Here is a 25,294-nt window from a genome sequence, read left to right on the forward strand (position 1 = left end):
ACTTGTTAAATCTGTGACACTCAAATTTGGATGTATAACCAGGTTTGTTTGTAAACTTGTCTTATTGAAGCATTTCTTTTCACCCTTAAAATAAGTCCAATTACATTATCATAATGATGACAGCATTCTAATCATATCACTTTTGATTTCAAAAAACAATTTCTCCATTATTTTAAACATACAGATCTTCAGTTATACATTTTAAAATGTATGTATATAACTACCCATGGAATAAAGGTAATGGTGGGATTTTTATACTACAATTAATAAATTATTAATGGGTACTTTTTCTGTTTTTAAGATATATGTGACAGTGGAAAATACACTAGAAAGAGAGGAGGGTTGGAAATCTTTGTAAACTTTCATACCTAAAGCTTGCCCTGAACACGCAAAGATTCATTAAGCAGTACTCAGGTCATATTTTGATTAGCGTTTTTGACTTTTGAAAATCCATACAGTAGGAAGTCTGACACTCAGTTCTGCAGAATTTTTCTGAAGAAACCTACTTAAAAGAGGGCTCTGTCTGTTCAAATATATTTTTCTCAATTAATACTTCATTGGGAACCAGAACATTTTAAAATGCCTGAAAGAGACACCTCTGACCAAAGCCAAGGCAACAGTTTTTGATAAGCTATGTCAAGCCGAACTGACATCAGACAGTTTGGCAGAGTAATGAGCCCCTGAAATGGCTTGCATGGTAGTATGTGAGAGAAGCTGGCAGAGTTTCACAATTCCAGGTACACACCTTGGCAGGTCACCTTTAATAATGACAATGTGCCCATCCTTCGCCATGCTTATATTGCTCATGACTAGTCTGTCACGCATGAAGCAGATTCTAATCACACTATTGGCCCACAGAAATCTGTAGATTTCTATTCCACTGAGTATCTTAATGAGATGACCTTGAGCATTGCATTTGCATTTAACTTCTGAAAATATGGGTGGTTTTACATATATGGGGATTTTGTCTTTATTGGTTTCTAAAAAAAAAGGGAAGCAAGTTTTCTCACACTAAAGTTAGCAATGTTTAACGTTAAAGAAAGGTTTGTTAAGCAAAGGGAGATGTTAGACTGCTGAATTATTTAGAACGAGACCAACCAAGTTTTATTAGTGATGCAACACACATAATTTATACAATGAAATTGTCTTACCTGTGCCACATATGCTAATTGAGGGTTTTTGCAAAGAGATGTTTGTTCAAGTGAAAGCACTCCAAACTTTTGCATTTTATATTCAGTGTATCCGCCTTTAAAAAAGAAAAATTATACAGTATGCATTCTGAGTGCCATAAGTATGTATCCACTGTTGGGTTTAAAAATATCAGTTCAGTCCTAAAGGTTGTAACTGCAAATAATGATATTATGCATTTGTTATCTCTCTAAATTGATTTTGCTTATGTTTCATGCTGGGGTTCATCTTGTTAATGTACTGCATTTCTGACCCTAATCCCCCACATATAACATTACCGGTTACATTGGTTTGAGGTGGAGTACACTGAAGCTAAGTTTCCTTATCTATAGTAAATCAAGCCAACTAAAAGGGTCAATCTTAACTCCAGTGTTTCCAATTTTCCTCCAAATCTCTTGCCCGGCAAACTACACACTGGTTCTTCAGGAGAAACAGGATCTCACTGACATGCTGCTGCAAAGTCAGAACTTTTTTTAAGATTTCCATTAGGTCTGAAGAGAATTGTGTATATAAGGACAGGATTGAGTCTCATTTTAGAGCCCCATAGACATTCCCAAGTGGACTGCTTTTGTGCTTTCCTTTGAATAAATTATTTACTGAAGAATAAGGGGTATGTAATCTGAAATAACTATTTTTCCTTCTTCTGAAAAAAAAGCATGACATTCTTTTTAACAGGAAAATATAATTAAACTCACGTGCTTGACAAAATGCTTACTTATTTACTCACTGTTCCACGAAGAAAAAAAAGAAGGCTGTAAGATTTTAAAATGCATCATTAAGCACAAAATCCTAAAGGATTTACTTTACAAACTGCTGCAGGATTACTGACAACCAATTTACCATTGAGTTTGTCCCATAATAATCCTATGGGAATTTTGAACTACAGCAAAATAGCTGTGATCTTGCATGCCATATTGTCCATTGTTCAATTTCATATTCAACACCAAATAAGCTTGGGAGAAAGTTTCTAATACTACAGAAATTGTGTGACTGAAGACCTGTAGCACTTAAGGTACTTACATTAGTTGAAAGAACTGATTTACCCAGAGATATTACTAATCCAAGGGAATATTCCTTTGTCTGAATGGAGCCTACAGCACATACTGTAAATACAATCTGCTATTCATTGTTTCATAGCAACATATGCCAAATATCAACAGACACTCCAAGTTTGGAAGGTAGGAACAGTATGCAGAGATGTTGTTGAAGCATCCATTTAAAAAATAAGAAAATTATTTTACATAAATTATATATAGAATGTGTGCTCTTTGCACTTAGATTGTAATTACAAATTACATGTGAGAATGTATTCATTTTATTTCTCCTTTGTTTTCCTTGTGTAATTGTGCTTATGTACTGTGGTTAATCTCAATCATCTTATACAATGTTGTTTCTATCTTTCCAAAGCTACACATGGGTGTGTGACATTTGACCTCACCCATCCAAAGTATTTTAAGTAATGGAATGTTGGAGAGAATAATTTTCTAATTTGAATATTTAATTAAGGAGAAATTAATTGCTAATTGACAATGAACAAATCAGCAGCTGAATAAGGATTAAAAATAAAGATTCAAAGATAATAAATGTTTTATTTTATACAGTATTACATTACATATTTGTACAAGAAATACTAAAACAAGGTAACAAAGACAGACAATGAAAAATAACCTACAACTTTTAACTAAAGATAAAGACTGGTTTGTGGCTTCCAGACAGTTGTAGATTGCAGCACTGTTTCAAGAACAACAATAGCAAATAGAACTGCAAGAGCAAATAAACTCAACAGCAAATAGTAAATGAAGGGAACCAGTCTCTAAACAGACAACACACACAGTACATGTACTGTACCTGTAGTGTGGTGATACTGTATATTCTGTAAGGTGTAGAGTTCACTATTTAAGTTGAGTGAATACTTTAGTTCAATACTAAACACAAAATAATTATCAAGAGCACATTTTTGTTTGTGTGTAGGGTCCAGGGTATTATTTTGAACTCTGAGTTGTAAATTCAGGTCTGTACCCTGTCCTGTAATACAGATGGAACTGCCTTGTGCTTAGTAACAGAAGTACTGTACATGTTTAATTATGTGTTGATCTTCAGTTATCAGATTGTTGGTTAGCTTCCTTTGACAACTGTTACTCTAATACTACATTAACTACTACTAATAAGTAATATGTTTACTTATTTCATTAATGATGTTGCTATAAATTATTTTGAATGCATTTTACTACCAAGGATGTTATTAATACTGTATCGACCGTTGCCCTAAAGAGGTTACAAAGTCTGTCTGTGTATAAAGTCCTGGCTTAATTGATGGAAGTTAGAATTATTTAAAAATGTGTTTTATTGAACAGCATTACTTCATTATTATCTGGCTAATCGCTGGTTTCATATGTACTCTGAGCATGTCTCCTGTTCACCTCCAAATCCTGTTTGTCATTGTTATGTCAGTTAATCCTGCATCAGTCAGGGAAATAATTTATTGACTGCTGTCTTGTCACCAACACTCCTTTTCAATAGACCTTAAATTTTATAAAGCAGTTTCTGTTCATTGATCAAAGCTGAAAGCATAAAGGCAGTGTGATGTGGGATCACAGACGTTACATTTCATTTTGTTTTCAATGAAAAATACTTGCAATGTTTCATTTGTACATCTACAGTTTGGGTCTAGGTGATTAAAAAGATTTGGGTATAACCATGGACTTTGGGCACCCCAGCTTGGTTCTGGAGTTTAGTCTCTGCTTGTTGTCTATGTCATCCACATCATCTCTCCTGCAAATTCCATTTATTTCCCCTCCCATTTGTAACTTGGTGCCTCTCTCATTCTGGACAATTAATAGCTGTGGGATTCAGCATGCCTATACTGTAAGTACATTAGAAAGGATACAAAAGGGAGGAGTCCATTCAGCCCATCAGCATTAACTCGTTTTATAGCTAAAGTACATCAACATTCACAATGTCCAGCGTGGAAAAGACCATGAACCAACAGCAATATTAACCTGAAAATATCCTCTTTGTTTAATATCGTGCATACTTTGTAATGAATAGCAAAAAGACAGACTGATAGAATACTAAAAATAATGTATTTCTCATCTAGTTTTATTTGGTTCATAGGCTTGAAAACTACTTTATACCATATGCAAGACACAAAATAGGGCATGCTGACCCATACAATGATAATGTACTGTATACTGAATAGTTTTCTCAGGGATGCTAAGAGACCTAACAAACATGAACATACTGTAGTAGTACTTTAATGTACTGTAGAAGCTTATAGTAACCCTTGTTAGCAATTCATAGTATTGAAGATGGACAAAACATAAATAATATGTATACAAATACAAAGAGGTATAATTACATTCCAGATAAGAAGTAGAATTAAAACATTTATCATCTGTAGCATTAAAATTACAATGTTATCTGCAAGGTACTGTGCAGAAGAGTGTGAATATTTGAACTTGAAGAAAGAAATTTAACATTTAACAAAGCAGAGTATGCACCAGAGAGAGCTTTAGAAAGACCCCGATGGCTTGCATCTTATGGCCAGTGTGTGAAGCAATTTTGATGAACATGCATTTGCATATTTGTGCATGTGTATGACAGTGATGGAGAAAAAAAACTGTTGTAGCAGTTGAACACAGTGCTCATTAAGGTACTCTCTGAGATCATCATTAAGTGCGATTTGACAAATGTCTTTCAGCCGCAGTTTATTTGTTATGATTTTTACTAGTTTACTCGTGACTCATTTTGACGATTTGGCAATTTGACAGTTTAAAAATATGTGTTAAATTGTCTTTAATAATGTCTGAAGGACGAGAGTGCCTCACAATCAGAAAAGCAACAGATACTTGTCTATTCACATTCAGTCTTAAAATCCAGCACTTTGTCATTGACATCCCAAAAGGCCACAAAACATTCGACTGAAGGAATACTCTTTGGGAAGATAATGAGAATTAGAGCACTGAAATGATTGATGGAAACATGTTTAACAAGCAAGTGTATTGGCACGAGTTTAATGATGCACAATTGCAGGTCTGCATATTTTTTTTTTATTTTACACTTTATAAAGGGTTGAGTTGATAAACAGTTTTTACTGTCACATGTTTACATTATTTGTGAAGATTTTTCCTAAGTAAGAATTTCTTGCAGATTGATGCCTTCCTTTCTAGAGTTGTGCTGGTTCATGTTGGACTGCCGATAAGCTAATAAACAGCATTGATGAGAGGCTTGGGCCACTGGCCATGTAATTAACGGCTTTTTATTCACTTGTTCATAGCTGTTCCTCTGCTTTCAATCTGGGTAAAAGAGCTCAGACAAACACAGACTAGATTCTAATTCTAACAATTCTAATTAAAATGTCATTATACTTTTTAAGGTTTATTTAGTTTAGTAGGTCTTTATGAGAAAGAAAGCTTCTTTAATATGTTCAAAGCTAGAATGCTAATGTTAAACTAAACTAAATGAAGACTATTGCATTGTCTTAGGAATTAATACTTCTGATATGATCTCTGTTTGCTGCCTCCAAGAGAAAAGTTATTACAGATTACAATGTGTAAAATTTGTCAGTATAGGGAATGTGTGAAACAGAAGAACCCCTAGAAACAAATCTGTGCAAAAGCTAATTAAAATGAATCAATATCATATATAGTAGATACACACATGTACTGTATACAGATTACCTTGCTTCTGTGTTTTTCATATGATTGCAGTGAATTTTAAGAGGAATCTGCAGTACTGTATTTACAACAAAACTTGAGCATGAGTGAATCATTTTAAGCAACACTGTTATGAGAAAATGTGAACATCTGCCATAAAGGTTCTACAAGGCCTTTCTCCTCCGTTTTCTCTTAGAATTTGAAAGATGCTGGGATTACAGAGGTTCCTCTTTTATGAGTCTATGTTTTGCCTACATAACCAGCAGGGGGTGGAGAAGGTAGCTCAAAATAATGCATCCATCCACATTATGTGAAACATTTCCAACTGTTATGGTAATCTGCTTGATTATTCTTATTCATGAAAGACCTCAAAGGTTTTCCTCTGTCCACAAAACTAAACATCTTTAGTGATTTAATGTAGACCTACAGTATACATTTCAAGCATACAATTGTATAATGCTGACCTGTATTTTGAAACAACTGTTTGAGAAATATCTAAAAAGGAATATACGAGTCACTTTGTTTGATCTTACAAAAGTATGAGCAAAAAATACCTTTTATGTAACCTGCACTGATACTCATTTGATGCTTATCTATCTTTCTTTTTTATGATGTCTAGATTGTGGTAGTTCCTTTGTTCTTTATTCTGCTGTATGCAGTCATGTTGTTTAAATGTTTTCCAATGAAAATGTGTAATATTATGAAGACACTATTCCCCAATATGGAACTCTGCTGTAGAAGACACAAGCTATTATTTAGATGAAAAATTAAACCTTAAAAATTAAGGTTTGATCATAAAGTGACCAATTATTAAAAATCCCATGACACTGTTTACACGTGTAAGGGTATTAACCTACTGTGTAGTCATTTATATCATCCATTAATAGAAATGTGCACCTCTAAGAAATTAAGAAAAAAGGTAAACACAGGCATTAGGACACTACATACTTCTGTTATTAAGAATATCACTCTCCAAAGAGCCAGCTTTAAAGCAGATCAACATCAAAGGGTAACTCAAAAGATCAGGAGGACAGAGACCAGCTCTCTGACAAGTCCAGCTGTTGGGTAAGGACATTGCTTCCAAGTCAGGACAGCTGTCTTTAACTGATAATCAACTGGGAAAGAAAGGGATTGAACCTGCTAAGAAGGAGTACATTTGCTAAACACCAGAAGATATAGCTCTTTTTGTTTATTTTTGCATGTTATTCTGTTGTTAATTGATGAACCAATACTTTGTTTTGATATTTTTAATTGACAAACTCTGAAAAATCCTTTGCTAGTAGATTGCTAGCTAAACCATTACTTTTCACAAATCACCCTTTCAAAAACAATTTTACATAAGGAAGTATGGTAGGCTGTAATTACATTCTGTATTAACAGCCTTAGATACTATATCAAAGGAATAGAAATAAGAAAAAGAAATCCATCAATTGATTGACAGAAAAACAGACCACCAGGTTCCATAAGAGCATCATAAAATATACTGTTGTTTCCAATAATTGCCTATTACAGTATAAGATATGATACATCAATACTTTATTATCTGATTTTTCAGAACTTTCTTTTGCATCCAAGCAGCTATGTTTTACACACACAAAGACTTACAAAAACCAACAGTACAAATATACATTACTTAATATCACTTATAACTTAATATCACTTTCAATAAAAGACATTAACCCATACATAGTAATTGCACGCCATTTCTATGGGAATCCACGCAGCTGCAGCATAACCTGTAAATTTACGTCTCTCACAATCACCCTAAGCTCCTTGCACAACACCCCTTCATTTTCTCACATACAGTAACCAATAATTGCACTTAGTCCATAACTCAATAATCTTTTATTGAGTGGTTTGATTAAATGGGAGATAAAGGAATTCCTCATTTTGCAGTCTGCATTGAGGGACTCTAAAATGTCTGTTTGAAGGCTGGTATTTTTCAGGCTAAGAGCTCGTCTCAACATACTCCTAATGTAAACTGCTTTAAAAGCTCTGCTAATTTGGTTGCTGCACTAACTTAGAACACATCCTTATGTATCGGGACATGTTGTTTGCTGCACAGAAAGACTGTTACTGTACACCAGACAGCCAACTAATCCAGTAATTGGTATTGCTATATGGGATAAAAAAGTGAAACGTGGCTAACTTTTGTTAGTTTTTACAGTTTTAATGATGTTGCTATTTGATTGACCTATTGTATATGCTAAATTAAATCAAAACCACTTGAATCCAAACCCCTGATTACTAAAAAGCAGAATTGATTAAGGAACATATCCCTGTTAAGACTAACTTTAATACAACCGTTATTATTTTGGGGAATAAATCCTGCATAATAAACCCTGTTTGAGAATTTTTCCCCTTTTTTTTTCCCAGAAGAGCACATCTTTTTTTCCTTTTCATGTGACCAAAGTTTAGAATGCAATGACAGAGGTTTAACAGATAAATGACTTAAATAATTCTCTCCTGCATATTTTATACTTTAAAATAACTAATACAACAGCTTGCTCTGTATAATTGCAGGGTTACAACAAAAGCCTTAATCCCCAGTCATGTATGTTTAAGCAAGTCTTCAGGCATTTTGTAATACTGTGCATTCTGGCATGTGAAATGACAAGCAAGACATTTTCCCAATGGGTCTCGTGCCATAGTACAGAATATAGGGGTGAATTTCAGTGTTACAGTATGTGTTTTTAAAATAGCTAACCTGGAAATGTATAAATTGGGGATTCCTGGTAGGGGTAGGGTAGATAACCCCATTTCTACAGGTACCTTTATTTTTATTTTACAGGAGCTTTATTTTATTTTCGTCAAAAGGGAATTGGAATGTGATACAGACAAAGACAACAAATGAGAAGTGGAACCAATTAATTTTGTTTTGTTTTTTAATGTACTGTATTTTATGAAAACAACTACACATATTGGTACAAACTAATTTAAAAGGATTTTTCTGACAATTTGGCAACAGATGTACCCCGTGCCTGCAATGTATTTACTATAAAATAATAAATACAATAACCTGTTATTATGTTAACACACAGCGGACCTAAAAAGCCACTGCTTAGTGAGTGGAAGCAATGAGGACATAACTTTTAGTCTTTTCCAACAAGATGTGTATTTTGTATTTTGGTAGTTATGTAATGTCTTGACATTCCATGGCTTTTTAAGGCTATGTAACTTTATCTGTTAAATCAAATTATTCTACTCTTCTGCCCCTGGTCATGTCAAAGAGAAAACTATTTTTAATGCACCAAAAATCTCAACACATTATATATACAAATTATCTTTGAGAATACTGCTTCGGTTGGAACTTCAGCATGGAACGCTGCATAATTACCTTGTACACTATCAAGGTTGTTTGAAAAAAATAAGAGTGTGCAAAAACAACACAATCTGTAAGATAAAACAGCCAAAATCATTAATAAAAAACACAAGAATCCCCAGGAACCAGAAATGGCCATTCAACCTTTCTTGGCTCATCCTTTGGTAGCACAGTATTAGCTCGAGGGCAGAAACTAATAGTTTCTTGAATTATCCCTATGCTGTAGCTGTTGCAACCCCACCAGAAACAATAGTGGCTCGGAAGTAAAGTGTGTTTATGTCCCATGCAGCAGCTCTGGAATGAATAATTGCTTTCAGTGCCTTAAACCCTCTTTGGGCTTGGTTAAGAAACCTGTTCAGCAAGCAAAATGGAACAGATGGACAATGTCAAAACAGTTGTGAAGCATATGCCACTTTTTAAATGATTGTAAAACTTTTGTGACAGGCACTGCTGGGAAACCTGTCACCCAGTACAGATGTGTGTTTCGCAAAAGAATGCAATGATAACAATAAACTGTTTGTAATACATATAAGATGACTCTCTCTGTTAACAAAAAAAAAGAATTGTAAAATTTGAAATAATAAAAAAATATTAAAGCATGAAAAGACAATGCCATGCTTGACTGATGAAAACTGCCTAGTTGCTATTGGCATAATTGCAGGAGTCTTGTCAGAAAAGTTGCAGAGAATGAGGTCTTCTAATTCAACCAGCAGTCTAGCCTGGAGAATCCAGGAAATGGAGGAAACAGATTCTGTGGGCAACAGGCCACATCCTGGCCATCGTGACCCTCTGATCAGCCTGCAGAATCATTTCCAGACTAGAGTGGCAACAGCATGATAAGCACCAGGAAGAAATAACCTGTTCATCAGCAGAATGACTGTAGCTCACTGCCTGCATGAAAATAATCTGAATAAGTGTTTGATATCAGTGTTTTCGGAAATCCAGTTGATCTGTGTGTTGGCACACTAGCATGAAGGAGATTGAATTAACACAGCAACCCCATAGACCATACGAGCACAGACGAGTGCAGTTACTAGTGTTGTTTACTGAATGTAAACAAAGACGGTTGGCATGATTCAGGTTGGCAAAATATGCTTTCCATATTTTCTGAAATTAAAAAGTCTTCAACAGATGTCTTTCTAACTTAAGTGAAGCCTGACAGTCTAAATCATGTTTAAAGCTGTGAAAAAAATGAAATTCAACAAGCCCATAGCACATCCATAGAGGCAGCTAAATATTACAGAACTGCAAAAAATCTAAATATATAACAGTTCCGGATGCAATGGGAATGATGTTTTGATTTTTTAAAACAAGGGTCATATTTTCATTCATAATTAAATACTGTGTATCATGTACATAAAAGCATACAGAGTACTAAAGTTGTCTAATAATTAATTCTATTTTTACTACAAATTTACTACACAATTCTCTGTTTTTCTACTGGTATTCTTACTGAATATTTCTCATTATATGGGCAATCTGACATCCTTAGCAAATGAATATCCTACATTTGTTACTTAAGCATCCTTTGAATTTAATAATACAGGCAGATGTGATAGATTTTATATTTGATGCTACTGCTTATTTTGAAGTCTGTTAATAAGATGAAAAATAATTTGCACATTTAACACTGACAGAATATAAAGATGCAGTCTGTGCTTTCCCAACTCATTCCATATGGCTTAAAGATAATTATTGAAAGATTCATATCATCTGACTAACACTGATGGTGAGCTGATAATTGCTAGCTTTGAACGCTTTGCTGTCTCCTTGGAGGTGAAAGAATCGTCTTGTGCTGCAGGACTGCAGTTTGTCTCACTGCACTCTTTACTCTGTTTTGAATGGGAATGAGTTAAGAGTCCAGCTGTCCACTTTTTTTATCCATTTACTACATTGCATTTTATTTTAAGAATTAATTTTAATTCCTCCTCTGTTATCACCAAGGAGTAATTTTTGTAAACTAAATATTTATTATACTTGACCCAAGAAGGAAGAAAGAAGCCAGATTATAGACTTCAACAAAATGGCTGGGTTGCTTGTATTCTTGGTTTTAAGGACATTTCCACATAGCTTTGCCTTGTGCCCTCTGATTCATATTTCACTCTTGGGTTTGTCAGAGCTTTTGAACATTGTGAATTCATATATCAGGTCTCCTCATAATCTTCCCTGTTCAAGACTAAAAATGATTCAGTTCATTCAGTCTGTCAAAAAACACTATGTCATTTCTAATCAGCCATTTCATCACATCATTTTACAAATAACTGTAGCATCTGCATAAAATAAATTACAATGAGTTTTAATCACATTCTACATTTAGAGCCTACTGACAAAATATTTTGTTGATCAAATATTTTAGAAACCATCATCATGAAAAACTCATTTTTTTGTTTTTCCCTTTCTTCATCTTTCTCCTGAATTCCAGAACACCTGTTGTGTGATGTGGGTGAATTTCTTTGCCACGATCAATTGACTTGTATTTCTGAGCACTGGCTATGTGATGGAGAACCTGACTGTCCAGACAGTGCTGATGAATCGCTGGACAGATGTAAGTAATCAGAGATTTATTTTGCACCTTTACTGAACTTCTAAGATTTGACTACTTAGGTTAAGATTTGCAATTAACATTGTGCTTCCTGTTGAATAAAGTTTTACTCTGTATATATATTTTTTTTTCTTATGTTGGGGCATTGAAGGAAACCTTTAAAGTTTCAGTTAACAATGTAGGCTATTAACATTAATTTAAGATAGCTTCCGTGATTATGAACATTACAGATTTCAGCTCAAACTAAATTGATTAAATGTACTGTAATAAAATTCTGACTATACTTAGGCCTGAAAATACAGAATAACAACAAGTTCTGTTGTTGTCATCTGCTGGACATGTTCAGTTTCCTTACATCTGAATGACTGGATTAGCGATGAAATGAAACGGCCTTCACAGATGAATCAAGTAATTTCAGGTTTTCAATAATTTCCATGAAAATTATACCTGAGGTAAAATACTAGGCAAAGAACAGCAACTCTAGTGGTTAAAAAATGCAAGCTTTATTTCATATGTTGTTTAGGATTTACTGTGTATTATGTGACAATGCAGTAAAAAAGCAATGGAATTAATTTATATTCACCAATTTTATATTTTTAAATAAATTTAACTTCTGTCTTAAATTATTATTTCATATTTAATTATGTGATTAAATAATTAATAGTTTTTACTATAAGTTGTCATGTTGTAGATCTTGTTCCCCTTTTGTTTTCAATTCTAATTTCAGTTGATTAGTAATAACTACATTTTTCTTTTATAAAATGCTACTAAGAAGCTGTTTATAATTTGACTTGACCATTATGATAGGGCTGGGAAAAAGTTAAATATTTCCATAGTTTTAAGTCTTTTTTTAGTCTGCTAAGTCAAAGAATCAACCAACCTCCTGTGATAAATAACAATGTTATCATGTATTACTGTAAATTATTCATGCATTATATAGTTTTTTTCCCCCACAGTAGCACTGTTCAAGTGTGCATTGTGTTTTTCTACTGTATGAGATTATTATATAAGTACTTAAGAAATGAAAAACAGAGGCCATGAATATCTGAAGTCAAGGCTCTCAATATTTCACACTGACACACGTTATCCGAGCTTAACTGGACCTTCACTTTGCAGCTTGTTTCTCAAAGACCACAGTGTGAAGGAATAAAACCCAGCATCAGCCTCACCGTCTGTTCCCGGGTTAAGCAGGGCTGGGAGAAAATGTAACATTTTGTTAGTTTTTTTTTTTCACCAGCTAAATCAATTGAGAAAGAATTCTCATTTGCAATAACAACCATGAGACTCATGTGTACAGCAGGGGCATTAACTGGAGGAATTTGAGTATGCCTTGCTCAAGGGTACCACACCAAGTATTGTCTGTTGTACAATACTTGAAACATACAGTAGAGGAGAGACTGTATTTCTTATTGAGTTAATAACACAAGCACAGGGACATCTGACAAAGGACAGAAATGTATTCAGGGAGTTCAAAGATCAAGTAATATTGAAACAGTGTTGTTGATCAATTGCTGTTTACTTGCCAATGTGACTTATTGATCTGTGCTGCCTTTACAGTTTTGGTAATCAAAACTTAACAGTCAGGTTACAAGTATGAATTTAAGCCCCTTGGAGAATCAGCACAGAGATTAGGGGCTTACAGTTTACAGACTTTTTTCTGCAAAGTCACTAGCACTCGCTTTTCATCTGCAAGAATAGAAAATGGTGGCATGACAACAGTGTTTCACACAGTATTTGCATGTTTAAGGATCAAGAAAAGAGGTGTTTTTAGGGGGACGTAAAGGACCTGCAGGTCTGTGGGTGTGTGCCTGTCAGTGTTGTTCACTCAGATCTATATTTTACACTATTGCTCCATGCATTGAAGAAATCACTTTTTGCACTGGTCTTGAATTTTGTCTAAATAGATTTCAATTTCCTTTGCAACTTTTGCACTATTACTTGTGATCTTTGAACATGACTAGTTTACTGACTATAATACCAGAATCAGAATTTACGTCAGGTTAATGTACTAAAACAAGTAAAATTGAAAGCAATAAAAAGGAAACCTATGACTAATACCTTCTTCATATTACACTACAGATACTGTATGGGGTATACTGTACATACAAAGCACTCAATATGTAAAACAACTGTGCAAACATACAAAGTCATAGACTGCCCCTCTCCTTAAGATTGAAAGACAAAAAGCACTTATATTTTATGATTGTGATCCACATTACAGAACTTTCTGTGACTGAGTTACCCTCAAAAAGACTGTCACCCTTTTGAGAATTTTGACACTCTTAAAACAGAAATACTTAATCACAGCACTGCTTTGATTAAATGCCCATACAAATGTGGGTGGATTTGGATTAAATGTATTGTAAATAAAAGAAAAATGAACATAAAATTAAAGTAAATCACTCAATTACACAATCAGGCTACATGGTGGTGCCACTGCTGTCACTTCTAAACTATAATCCAGTATTTCTAGTAATTACTACTTTAAATAACATTGCTAAATTATTGATTTCAGGTATCATTGTTTCTGTCATACAATGTATTTGTAAATATTAGTCATGTTATAAACTTAAACTTCAAAAACATCTCAACATTCTACACAGGTCTCATGCCATTTCATCAGCGTGGTGGCAGCGTGTGCCTGTGTTTTGAATCAAATCGATAAATAAATATTGTGGTGGAAATGGAAACGTGGATGAAATGTAGCAAATAAAGGAACATGAAGAGATAAAGTACTGCAATTTCCCCCTGAATTTTCTGTTTGAGATTGCAGGGCACACACTTTTTTGGTCAAAGAGCAGTAATGAAAAACAACCAACAATGAATTTCATTGACAGGAAGCGCTTTCTGGCTGGTTCATAATTTCAGAAAGCAAACTGAATGAGACAAAATGAGGAACTAAATTGTTGTTTTTGACATCTTTCACATTGTGTTGATTGACTTAATTTCTTAAACATCAATACTGATATCATCTTGCAAAACCTACTCTCTGTTAATATAAAATACAAAACTACACATACTGTACACTATGTACTGTATATGAGCTAACTAAACAGCATCAACTTCTAACAAAATAAAATTAACAAAACAAGTGATGTTTCTGCTGTTGCAACATAGGAGGAATGTCTATGCTGAACCTGTTTGTTTATGCATTTTGAGTACAATCCATTATCTTGCTGGTAACATTATAACTTAAGTAAGCAGTCAACATATTTAGCAATTACAGTCCAGTTTCACTGTAAGACTGTAAGGTTGGGCTCTGTTTAGTTTAGTACTGTATAGCCTGTTTTGTCTTTTTGTATCTGCTTTTACAAGCTTTTCATAATAAAAGAGAATGTAGGACTTCTTAGTAAGGAATGAACAAAATTCTCTAAAAATCTCACAAATGTGACAAATGTCATAATATCAATTTATACTAATAACATGTCCGAAGACAAGTTTGCGTTGGAGTTTTGGGAGTTTTTTTGATTTGTTGAAATAGACAAATCACATCTCATTTCAATTTCAGGCTCTGCAGGTTTGAACCTCAAAACCTGGGAATGCATAAGGTGCTCTTCAAGCCCTTGATGAGAAGTAAGAGTGACAGTTAAGACATGCAGTTTTTTGTACTTTAAGCATTCCATCACTATGTATTTGCTGTAAAAGTACTTTTTATAAAGTATGTAAACATAATACATTTAAATACAAAACGTACATACAGTGGTGTGAAAAAGTGTTTTTCCCCCCTTCCTGATTTCTTATTTTTTTGCATGTTTGTCACACTGAAATGTTTCAGATCAAACAAATTGAAATATTAGACAAAGATAACACAAGTAAACACAAAATGCAGTTTTTAAATGAAAGTTTTTATTATTAAGGGAAAAAAAAATCCAAACCTACATGGCCCTGTGTGAAAAAGTGATTGCCCCCTAGACCTAATAACTGGTTGGGCCACCCTTAGCAGCAACAACTGCAATCAAGCTTTTGCGATAACTGGCAATGAGTCTTTTACAGCGCTTAGGAGGAATTTTGGCCCACTCATCTTTGCAGAATTGTTGTAATTCAGCCACATTGGAGGGTTTTCGAGCCTTAACCACTTTAAGGTCATGCCACAACATCTCAATCGGGTTCAGGTCAGGACTTTGACTAGGCCACTCCAAAGTCTTCATTTTTTTTTTCTTAAGCCATTCTGAGGTGGACTTGCTGGTGTATTTTGGATCATTGTCCTGCTGCAGAACCCAAGTGCGCTTCAGCTTGAGGTCACGAACAGATGGCCGGACATTCTCCTTCAGGATTTTTTGGTAGACAGCAGAATTCATGGTTCCATTTACCACAGCAAGTCTTCCAGGTCCAGAAGCAGAAAAACAGCCCCAGATAATCACACTACCACCACCATATTTTACTGTTGGTATGATGTTCCTTTTCTGAAATACTGCGTTACTTTTACGCCAGATGTAATGGGACACACACCTTCCAAAAAGTTCAACTTTTGTCTCATCAGTCCACAGAGTATTTTGCCAAAAGTCTTGGGGATCATCAAGATGTTTTCTGGCAAAACTGAGACGAGCCTTTATGTTCTTTTTGCTCAGCAGTGGTATTCGTCTTGGAACTATGCCATGCAGGCCATTTTTGCCCAGTCTCTTTCTTATGGTGGAGTCATGAACACTGACCTTAACTGAGGCAAGTGAAGCCTGGAGTTCTTTGGATGTTGTTGTGGGGTTTTTTCCGACCTCTTGGATGAGTTGTCGCTGCGCTCTTTGGGTAATTTTGGTCAGCCGGCCACTCCTGGGAAGGTTCACCACTGTTCCATGTTTTTGAAATTTGTGGATAATGGCTCTCACTGTGGTTCGCTAGAGTCCCAAAGCTTTAGAAATTGCTTTTTAACCTTTTCCAGACTGATAAATCTCAATTACTCTGTTTCTCATTTGTTCCTGAATTTCTTTGGATCACAGCATGATGTATAGCTTTCGAGGATCTTTTGGTCTACTTCACTTTGTCAGGCAGGTCCTATTTAAGTGATTTCTTGATTGAGAACAGGTGTGGCAGTACTCAGGCCTGGGTGTGGCTAGAGAAATTGAACTCAGCTTTCCAAAGATGTGATAAATCACAGTTGATTTATGTTTTAACAGGGGGGGCAATCACTTTTTCACACTGGGCCATGTAGGTTTGGATTTTTTTTCCCTTAATAATAAAAACCTTCATTTAAAAACTGCATTTTGTTTACTTGTGTTATCTTTGTCTAATATTTCAATTTGTTTGATGATCTGAAGCATTTCAGTGTGACAAACATGCAAAAAAATAAGAAATCAGGAAGGGGGCAGACACTTTTTCACACCACTGTATTTGTAACAGAAGACTCTTTAAGCAATGTGTTAGTAGGATAACAACAATTTTACATCTGCTGGAGCTTTGGCATCTTTCCCATGTGAGCCACTTGAGTGCCTGTGGCCTTGAATCTCATGTGAGTCTTTTTCATACTGGGTGTGAATTTATTAGTGTGTCATAAAAGGTCTTAACGGTGATAAAGAAACATGGATGGGATAGGACAAACAATGTGAAACAGGTGCACATAAAATGTCTTGTTAACTGTTAGTGGTTTTGTTATAATGAGAGGTATTCAAAAAATGTGGTTCTATCGAGATTGGAGGTACACGCATAATAGTGGTTTAATAAGGATAATTTTGATCAGGTATTTGAGCCTACAGATAACATTGTGAAACTGGCAAATCAAAAAATGTTTTTTCATATTAACATTTCACAGCATGACGTTTTTACCTTGATGTGAATTGATTGAGGGGATTTGTACATACAGGGGGCTGTGACACAGTAATGAAAATCAACTTGTTTAGTAGCAATTGTTTGGTCACTTAGAATTTATTCAGGCCAAGTAAATGATCTGCCTTGGGGGGTGAATTGAATTGCTTGGTGCTCATTGAATGTAATCGATCAGAGCTCATTCAAACCAAAATGAGAGAAAATCTAGAAAGTAGGCCAAGTCAATGGAATGCCTGTGATAATTGGAGTCACACTTTCGAATGAAATAATTAAAAGTAGATTGCACCTTATTTTTGTCAAATAAGACTGCAACAAACATTAGAAAGCTGAATTTCAGATTTTTAACTGTGTATGGCACTGCAAGCATCAACATTGTTATTATTTGAGGTAACTTTTTTATTCAGTTTATTTAATGATTTTAGATTTTTAAAACATTTTCAATTAATATTTGTTCATATACCAGATTTGCAATGTAAAGGAGAAAGTAGCACAAAAAAGTGATAAAAATTGTATATGCTATAGATCTGTAGTTACTGAATGTTTCATAAAGTTCAATTAAAAGGGTGCACTTTTTTGGCAATACAGCCAGAACTGTAGTTTTGAAAAAGACAATAAATATATTGATATGAAGTGAATCTAAGTACAATGGGGACACCTGGCTAGTGTCCACATTTCATAATTCAAAGCAAAGAGATGTTTGCTGACATGTACTGTAGGAGGTTCAGATTCAGGGATCAAAGCAAGTTTTCCCTTTCCTCTTTTTGTACAGGGACAATATAACCATTACTATGATGGTTTCATGAAGTAGAAGAATTTTTAACAAAAACGTTTGATAGACCATAGATAGGAAGCAACTTACATCCAACATTTGCTGTGCCTGGAAAATTATATTTACGAAATATTGATGTCATTTAGAAATCTGTGCAAGCTTAATGCTGATTAGCTTTAAGGAAGAACTCCTGACACCATGTTTTCAGTGAGTCATTGTTTTTGTGAGAAGTAATGGAATCAATTTTCAATTCAGTTGTAAAAGGTAAAATTTTCTACCTTTTATGACAAATTATCACAGAGCAGTATCACAAATCATTAATCAGCACATTCATGTATCAGAGTAGCCGGTTTAACCATTAGACATAGAGGAAAAAACCCACAAAAATTCAAGGCAAGAAACTAAATCCCTGGGGGTTCCTTTGATCCCAGGAGCTCGTAGTGGTCTGCCTCTCCACTAAGCAGTAGGTCAGGAGAGTCCGAGAGCATGCGAGCCTGGTGTGACAGTGGACACTGTAGACTCTTTTAAACATAATTGCAGGTGTCCAACATTGAAAAGTGTGTCTGTTTAGCCAGCAGGGTTTCAGTGTCTTGGGTCCACAATCCAAAGCTGTACAGTGCCTTGGATACATTTTTCATGGAAATACTTCATAACATAATTTAATTTCTACATTATTAATTTTAATTTACAATGCGTAATTATCAATTATACATATGAGTATATCTAATATACTGTATACTTAGGTAGAAGGTTTATAGCAGTGTTTGTATCTGTAAGAAAGTAAAAATGAATCAAAGGTGTGAAAACTTGCTCAGCACTGCCTCTGTCTGTAAGCTGATCCTTCTGAGGAGGTTACAGTTGGGGCGCTCAGAGAGATGTCGTCTGTACTGATGGCAGGTACTTAAACTTCTGACAGCAGCTTGTCGACTTAAGTCCTCTAGAGATGACATTTGTTTGTGTATGTTTATGTTTTGCTTTTTATTATCTTTTTAGAAAAAATATATAAATATGCTTCCACTGACAGAAATATGTTGTGCCTGTTATCTTTTTTTTCCTTCTGTGGCTTTAGCTCAGCTGCTAAAAATGGAAGTATTATCAGTGTTTGTAAATGTGACATTTGCAGTGTTTTAAGCTCTTGAGTGTTTTGTGATGGCAGCAATTGTCAATACTCTGTCATTTTTCCTCTAATGAGGAGTTTCATGTATTGCTCAGGAAAACTAGTTAAGGATGAAATTGATGTGTTAATGCAGGTGTCAGAGATGTGATTCTGTTTACAATCTACAGAAAAAAGCTCAGGTGGAAGTGAAATTATTTTTAAACCCGCTGTTGATTGCAAACAATTTTAACAATAGCACCACTTGTGGACAAAGCTTACCTAAATATTGATGCATATTCAGTGAATCTCTGTGCCACAAATTGATACTTTATATATATGATCGTTTGTGTTATTTAGCATAATCCAAAAACAAACTATTTCAAGCGAAAAAGGATTATATTTACTGCACTCTATTTATCTATAAAACTTTGAGTCAATATGATAAGAGAAAATTAAATTACTGTTAATCATTTAAGACCTGCCTTTTTATTTCTGTAACTTTTTTTGGGGAAAAAATTAACAATATTGAAGACTGGAGTTTACTAGCCTTCAATAATTATAATTGCTTACACTTATATAGCACTTTTCTGGATACTCCATTCAAAGCACTTTGAATGGGAAGTTTAGCCAGGACGCCGGGGTTACACCCCTACACTTTTCAAGAGACCCACATGGACCACAGGGTGAGCACCCCCTGCTGGCCCCACTAACACCTCTTCTAGCAGCAACCTTAATTTTTCCCTGGAGGTCTCCCATCCAGGTAGTGGCCAGGCTCACACCTGCTTAGCTTCAGTGGGTTGCCAGTTGTGAGTTGCAGGGTGATAATTACTAGAACGATTGATAAGGGGGAAACAGCGGTGAATTGTACTCCTATAGGCCATCTCCACAAGACTGGGGTAATGATGAGTTGCCCCACTTCTTTCACTTGGTCATACTGATTGTTGGAAATTACTATTCAGAGAAGATGATGATGTCAAAAACATTTCCAAAAATAGTCTTTGGTTTTGGAAACAAAAAGTAAAACAAACCCATTTAATATCTGTTATGAATATGTTTGGCGTACTGTAAAAAATAATGTGTTTTAGAATCCCTCCAGGCATTAATTATAATAAGTAATATAATATAAAGTAGTAAACCTTAAAACATTCTTGATGAGGAAGAAATATGCCATTGCATTATGTTAGTGCGTACTTTGACAACTGAAATAATGCTTTCAGTTAGAGAAGTGCAATGATGAAAAAATACATACAATTTGAAATATCAGATATAAAAAAAAACAACATGGACATACAACGCATTCATCTTCCGGCATCTCGGGAAAAAAATTAAGAAAAAAAGCTGAAAAATGTTTCAGAGTAAAAGGAGCTGAAAGGCGGCTTCACAGGCTGTTGTGGCAGCACCACACACCTTACAGTACATCTGAGGGAAAAGTGGAACATTTGCAAGGTGTTTTGAGACCATTGCTAACAGTGTTGAAATGCTCAATTAGCGTTTCATTTCAATATAGCATTACTATTACAATTATTGTACAGTGCATGTTCTAAAATACAGCAAAATATCTGTTAAGGGAGGTACTGTATTCTGCTCGCTCTGAGGAAATGCTGACAGTTCCAATACAAAGGTAATGTTTTTCCCTCAGATATACATGGATTATCCTTCACTTAGACAATCTGAATTTTTTTAGCACTTCTTGTAATGTTGCCAGCACACAGTGAGCGACTGTGCTAGGAGTATATACTGTAGGTCTGCATTTGTATTTAAAACTGATCACCTAAGACCACATTATTTCTGAATACAATCAAGCTCACTGGTGAGGGCCTGTTGCAGGTACTAGACTCAGAAAAAGGAACAAAAGAGAAAAATGAATAAATAAACAAGCAAAAAAAATTAAAAGTGTAAATGTTTTTTCTATATTTAGTAAGATAATTTTTTAGCCAGCTGTTTTCTCACTTGCAGAATGACAGGACAAGTAAGACCTCTGAGACAGAATAATCTACTTGCTGAGATTTCAGTCAACTGGAGTAGCAGAAATGTGTGAGGTTATCAATGAGCAAGTACAAGATAACACAATCCATCATAACTCCCGTTGTTTTATTTCAGTAATAGCTCTTAGCTTTTTGAAAATATTATGATGAATTGTCAGGGTAATTAAATAGAACTGTGTGATTATTGGTTCTTAAGATTGCTTGTTAATTATTTAATAAACTCCACTCATACTGGGAACCTCAACCCCTTAATTAGAGAGCTTACTGCATACCTATCAAGCTGTCTGAGCCCCGCAGAGACATCATGAGCGTCTGAATTAACCCCAATCAACAGAAAGCCCGAGCTCCTGCGTCAGAGTAAGTGAAGTGATGTCAGGAAGTGGACAAAGTCTGCTATGTAGAAATAATGTGCTGTTTTAGATGTAAAAACATTTATGGATGAAGCACATTTAGTTCGTTCTTGTTTCTGCATGGTGGCATATTTAAGTGGATCTCAAGCACTGCACTCTGCTGGGCCCTGAAAAACTAGTGCGTCATCTGGCAATATCTACCTTTTTTCCACGATTTTATAGTTCCTTCATAGATAATCTGTGTTAGCCAGAACATTTAAGTTTCTGTTTCAGGACAGGTGTGTAAGCACCTCTGTCATGAGTCTCAAGAGGTGTGTTGCCCTCCACAGGACAACTACTTGATCACAGTGCTTTCTTTCTCTTCAGCTAGGGTACCCTGGAGACCAGTGAGGTGAAATAGGTGAGCACAGGCTGGGAGATGGCCTAGTTTTGTGGAATGTGAAAAGGCAGAATACTGTTATAGCTCTGTAATAAAGGATTTTACTGGTCTCCTGGTGAGTGATTAGTTGTCCACTGAATAAGAATAGCACCGGTGTATGTTGATATGATCTGCAGAGACAGGCACTGTAATAAAACATTCTGTAAAGCACACGTTCTTTTAAATTTTTGTTTGGCTTAAATGAAATTGGTATTTTGGAATTGAAATATAAATCTGTATAATACGGTTGGTAAGCTGAACCATTCTGGATTTGGGGTATAAATCACAGGCTTCTGTGTGGAGTTACAGCAGGGATTTCAAACTCAATTTCTGTAGGGCCAGGGACTTGTGAGTTTTGTTCCACCTGAGTTGTCAGTTACATAGTGGACTATGTATTATTTACTTTCATGCTTCGAATCTTTTTAATATGGCTGTGGAATATTTCACAGCCATATAGGTAACCGTACCTTTAATAGGACTACGTTTTAAGAAATCAGTTATAAAAGCCCTCAAAAAAAGATTAAGGTCCAAGAATAAGTTTAGGTATTTTTTTAATTGAATACTTTAATTGAACCTAAATTCACCTTTTTAGTTTTTAACAAAGAAGCAAACTATAAGGAAACTGATCTACAGTAAGTGTTCATAATTCTCAAAGGCATTGACAAGATCAACCTTGCAAACGTCTATTCTAGACTATGCTAGTACAGTATGTTTAGTATATAGACTATATTAGTTTCCTATGAATAATATATTATTAAAATATAGCTATATTATACCTCTTTATTATTTTTATACCCACTATATTATACCCACTGGTTATTTTTATATTCTCACATATCACAATAATAAATATCACATATCACAATAATAAATTCTTCTTTTATCAACTATTAATTTTACCATGATGACATTTTAGAAATAGCTCATTTGTTTAAGGTGTCTTTTATTTCTTTAACACACTCAACAGATATGTTCTTCACTCAATCAATACTTAGAGCAATTTATAATGTATTTGTAGGGCAAGAGTGAGTGCAGTTCTTGTAAAGAAAGATGCTAAAATACAAAAGCTAGATGAGTGCTGACATTTCACATTATTGCTATTGTGACCCTCCCCAGTGGCTTAACAGGTGAAGGCATTCAATCAGAGTGCAGGCTGAGCTCTATGATGGAGATGTCTTGATTTCAAGCCTGGGTAATTTTGCAAGCTGACTGCGGTCAGGATTCACCACTTTGTGGATCTTCTGTGCAGGAGGGGATACTGGTGCAGAATGGCTACCTTGCGTGACCCAAGTGGGGGCTGTCCTTCAAGTGGTAGAGGAAGTGAAGTACTATGGGATACTTTGGGATGAAAAGCACATTAGTATCATAGATGTATTACGTCAGATTCAGCATAGTATCTAAAGGAATCTTAGTAAATGCAAGGAATTATTATTGTTACAAGGTCTAAGAATTAAAATACAATCATATTGATAGTATGGTACTGCCAGGAATCTGTTTTAGGGCATTGCTTCTTTTCCTTCTAGTATTTCTATCTGTGCGCGAAGAAGGCTTTTCTTATTTAGTAAGGCTGATTTATGGAGGATGATTTTCTTGTGTCTGTTTTCATATAAAAAAATGGCTTGTTTACAGTATTTGCCTGCTTTCCTCTGAGAATTGGCTCTTGAGGTCAGTAAGTGGTCAGTTCTGTGGCATTTGATGGTTAAATTGAAAGATGACCTAGTGTGCTGGCCAGATTTGTCTAAACCTTGTTTAAATAAATTTGTTTCACAAATTTTAAACAGATCTGGGATAAGCATCGGTTTAAATCTTTAAATCTTTTGGGGCAGAGCGGTGGCTCTGTGGCTAAGGATCTGCGCCTGTGACTGGAAGGTTGCCCTTGACCCCAGCTGCTCCAGGGGTGCTGTACAATGGCTGACCCTGTGCTCTGACCCCAAGCTTCTGTCCCTGTCTGTGTGTCTGTGTCTCATGGAGAGCAAGCTGAAGTATGCAAAAAGACGAATTCCTAATACAAGAAATTGTATAGGGCTAATAAAGCAACATTAACATTACATTATTATTATGATCAAATATGGTTGCTGAAACTAGTTGCAAAATAATAAAATACATGTGAGAGAAAGTACTTTGATTCTAAAATAATTAAACATTTTAAGTAATTCACTTATATTGCACTTTTCTGGATACCTCACTCTACTCCCCTCCACCACTGCCAATGTGTAGCTCCACTTGAATGTGGCAGTACGCTCACCACACACCAGCTATCAGTAGGGAAGGAAACAGAGTGACAAACTCAATTCACAGACGGGGATTATTACGAGGATATGATTGGTAAAGGCCATGGGGAAATTTGGGCTGGACACCAACCTGCTACTCTTTTTGAGAAATTCCTGGGTTTTTAATGACCACAGAGGGTCGGGACATCGATTTTACGTCTTAACATAAAAGGCCATCTTCTTTACAGTATAATGTCTCTCACTGTACTGGGGCTTTTAGGACCCACACAGACCATAGAGTGAGAACTCCCTACTGGTCCCACTTCAGTTCAGTTATATTTTTTATATCATTTACTTAGTGTTTGCAAGTCCTCCTTTGGCATTTCTTCTGCTGATGTCTCCTGTAGTGTGTTATAAGGATAAGGCTCTGGCAATTCTAAGGGGAGATTTGTAACATTCCAACCTAAGCTAAAAGCAGATCAGTGCAAAGGTAAAGCTCGCTAAAACAGATGTGCAGTGCATTTATGATCTTGTGGCCATTCTGGAACTGTTTGAGTTTACTACATTTCTTAGATCCAATGATGCTACTACTGTCATTCTGCCTTAAAGGAATCTCTGTCAGCTCTTCTGGCTCCTTACTTCAAAACTGCATGTTGCCCAGAGCAGTTACTGACAGTCACAGCCTTTCTTCAGCAAGAGTGTGCCAAGTCTGCTACACAACCTTCTCGGCTTGCCACTGGTCAGGATCCAACTGCTACGGGTAGCAAGCTGCTTAAGCTGTCTTTTCATCAGCCCCTACCCATCTTCTGTTGTTACTCCCACAGAAGTATGAAACTACTGTAACTTTTTACCTCATGCCTCCCAGATCGCTCAAACCCCTTTTCCTTTTGGAAGATCCATGCTCCCCAGTTCTCTACAGTGTCCAGATTAGCTGACATGCATCTCTATGTGCCAGTATCCTCAGGCACAGTAATGCACACGTTCTGTATTGCTGGCAAGTCCTCT

The 25,294-nt window shown here is 35.4% G+C and overlaps 1 protein-coding gene across 4 annotated transcripts in view; it reads left to right on the plus strand.

The window, feature by feature from the left end:
* LOC148649503 (low-density lipoprotein receptor-related protein 1B-like) overlaps window positions 1-25,294 on the plus strand; it is a 469,917-nt gene that overhangs the window by 84,190 nt on the left and 360,433 nt on the right. For 3 of the 4 annotated variants that reach the window (XM_088606296.1, XM_088606292.1, XM_088606294.1), the window contains exon 2: window positions 11,588-11,710. The exons of the other annotated variant lie outside the window; for it this stretch is intronic. In XM_088606296.1, the coding sequence (XP_088462422.1) occupies window positions 11,588-11,710 (123 nt within the window). The remainder of the gene's footprint in view (window positions 1-11,587; window positions 11,711-25,294) is intronic. 4 annotated transcript variants of the gene reach the window in all.

The sequence above is a fragment of the Lepisosteus platostomus genome, chromosome 14 (genome assembly GCF_059453375.1).
Source record: "Lepisosteus platostomus isolate fLepPlt1 chromosome 14, fLepPlt1.hap1, whole genome shotgun sequence".
NCBI lineage: Eukaryota > Metazoa > Chordata > Actinopteri > Semionotiformes > Lepisosteidae > Lepisosteus > Lepisosteus platostomus.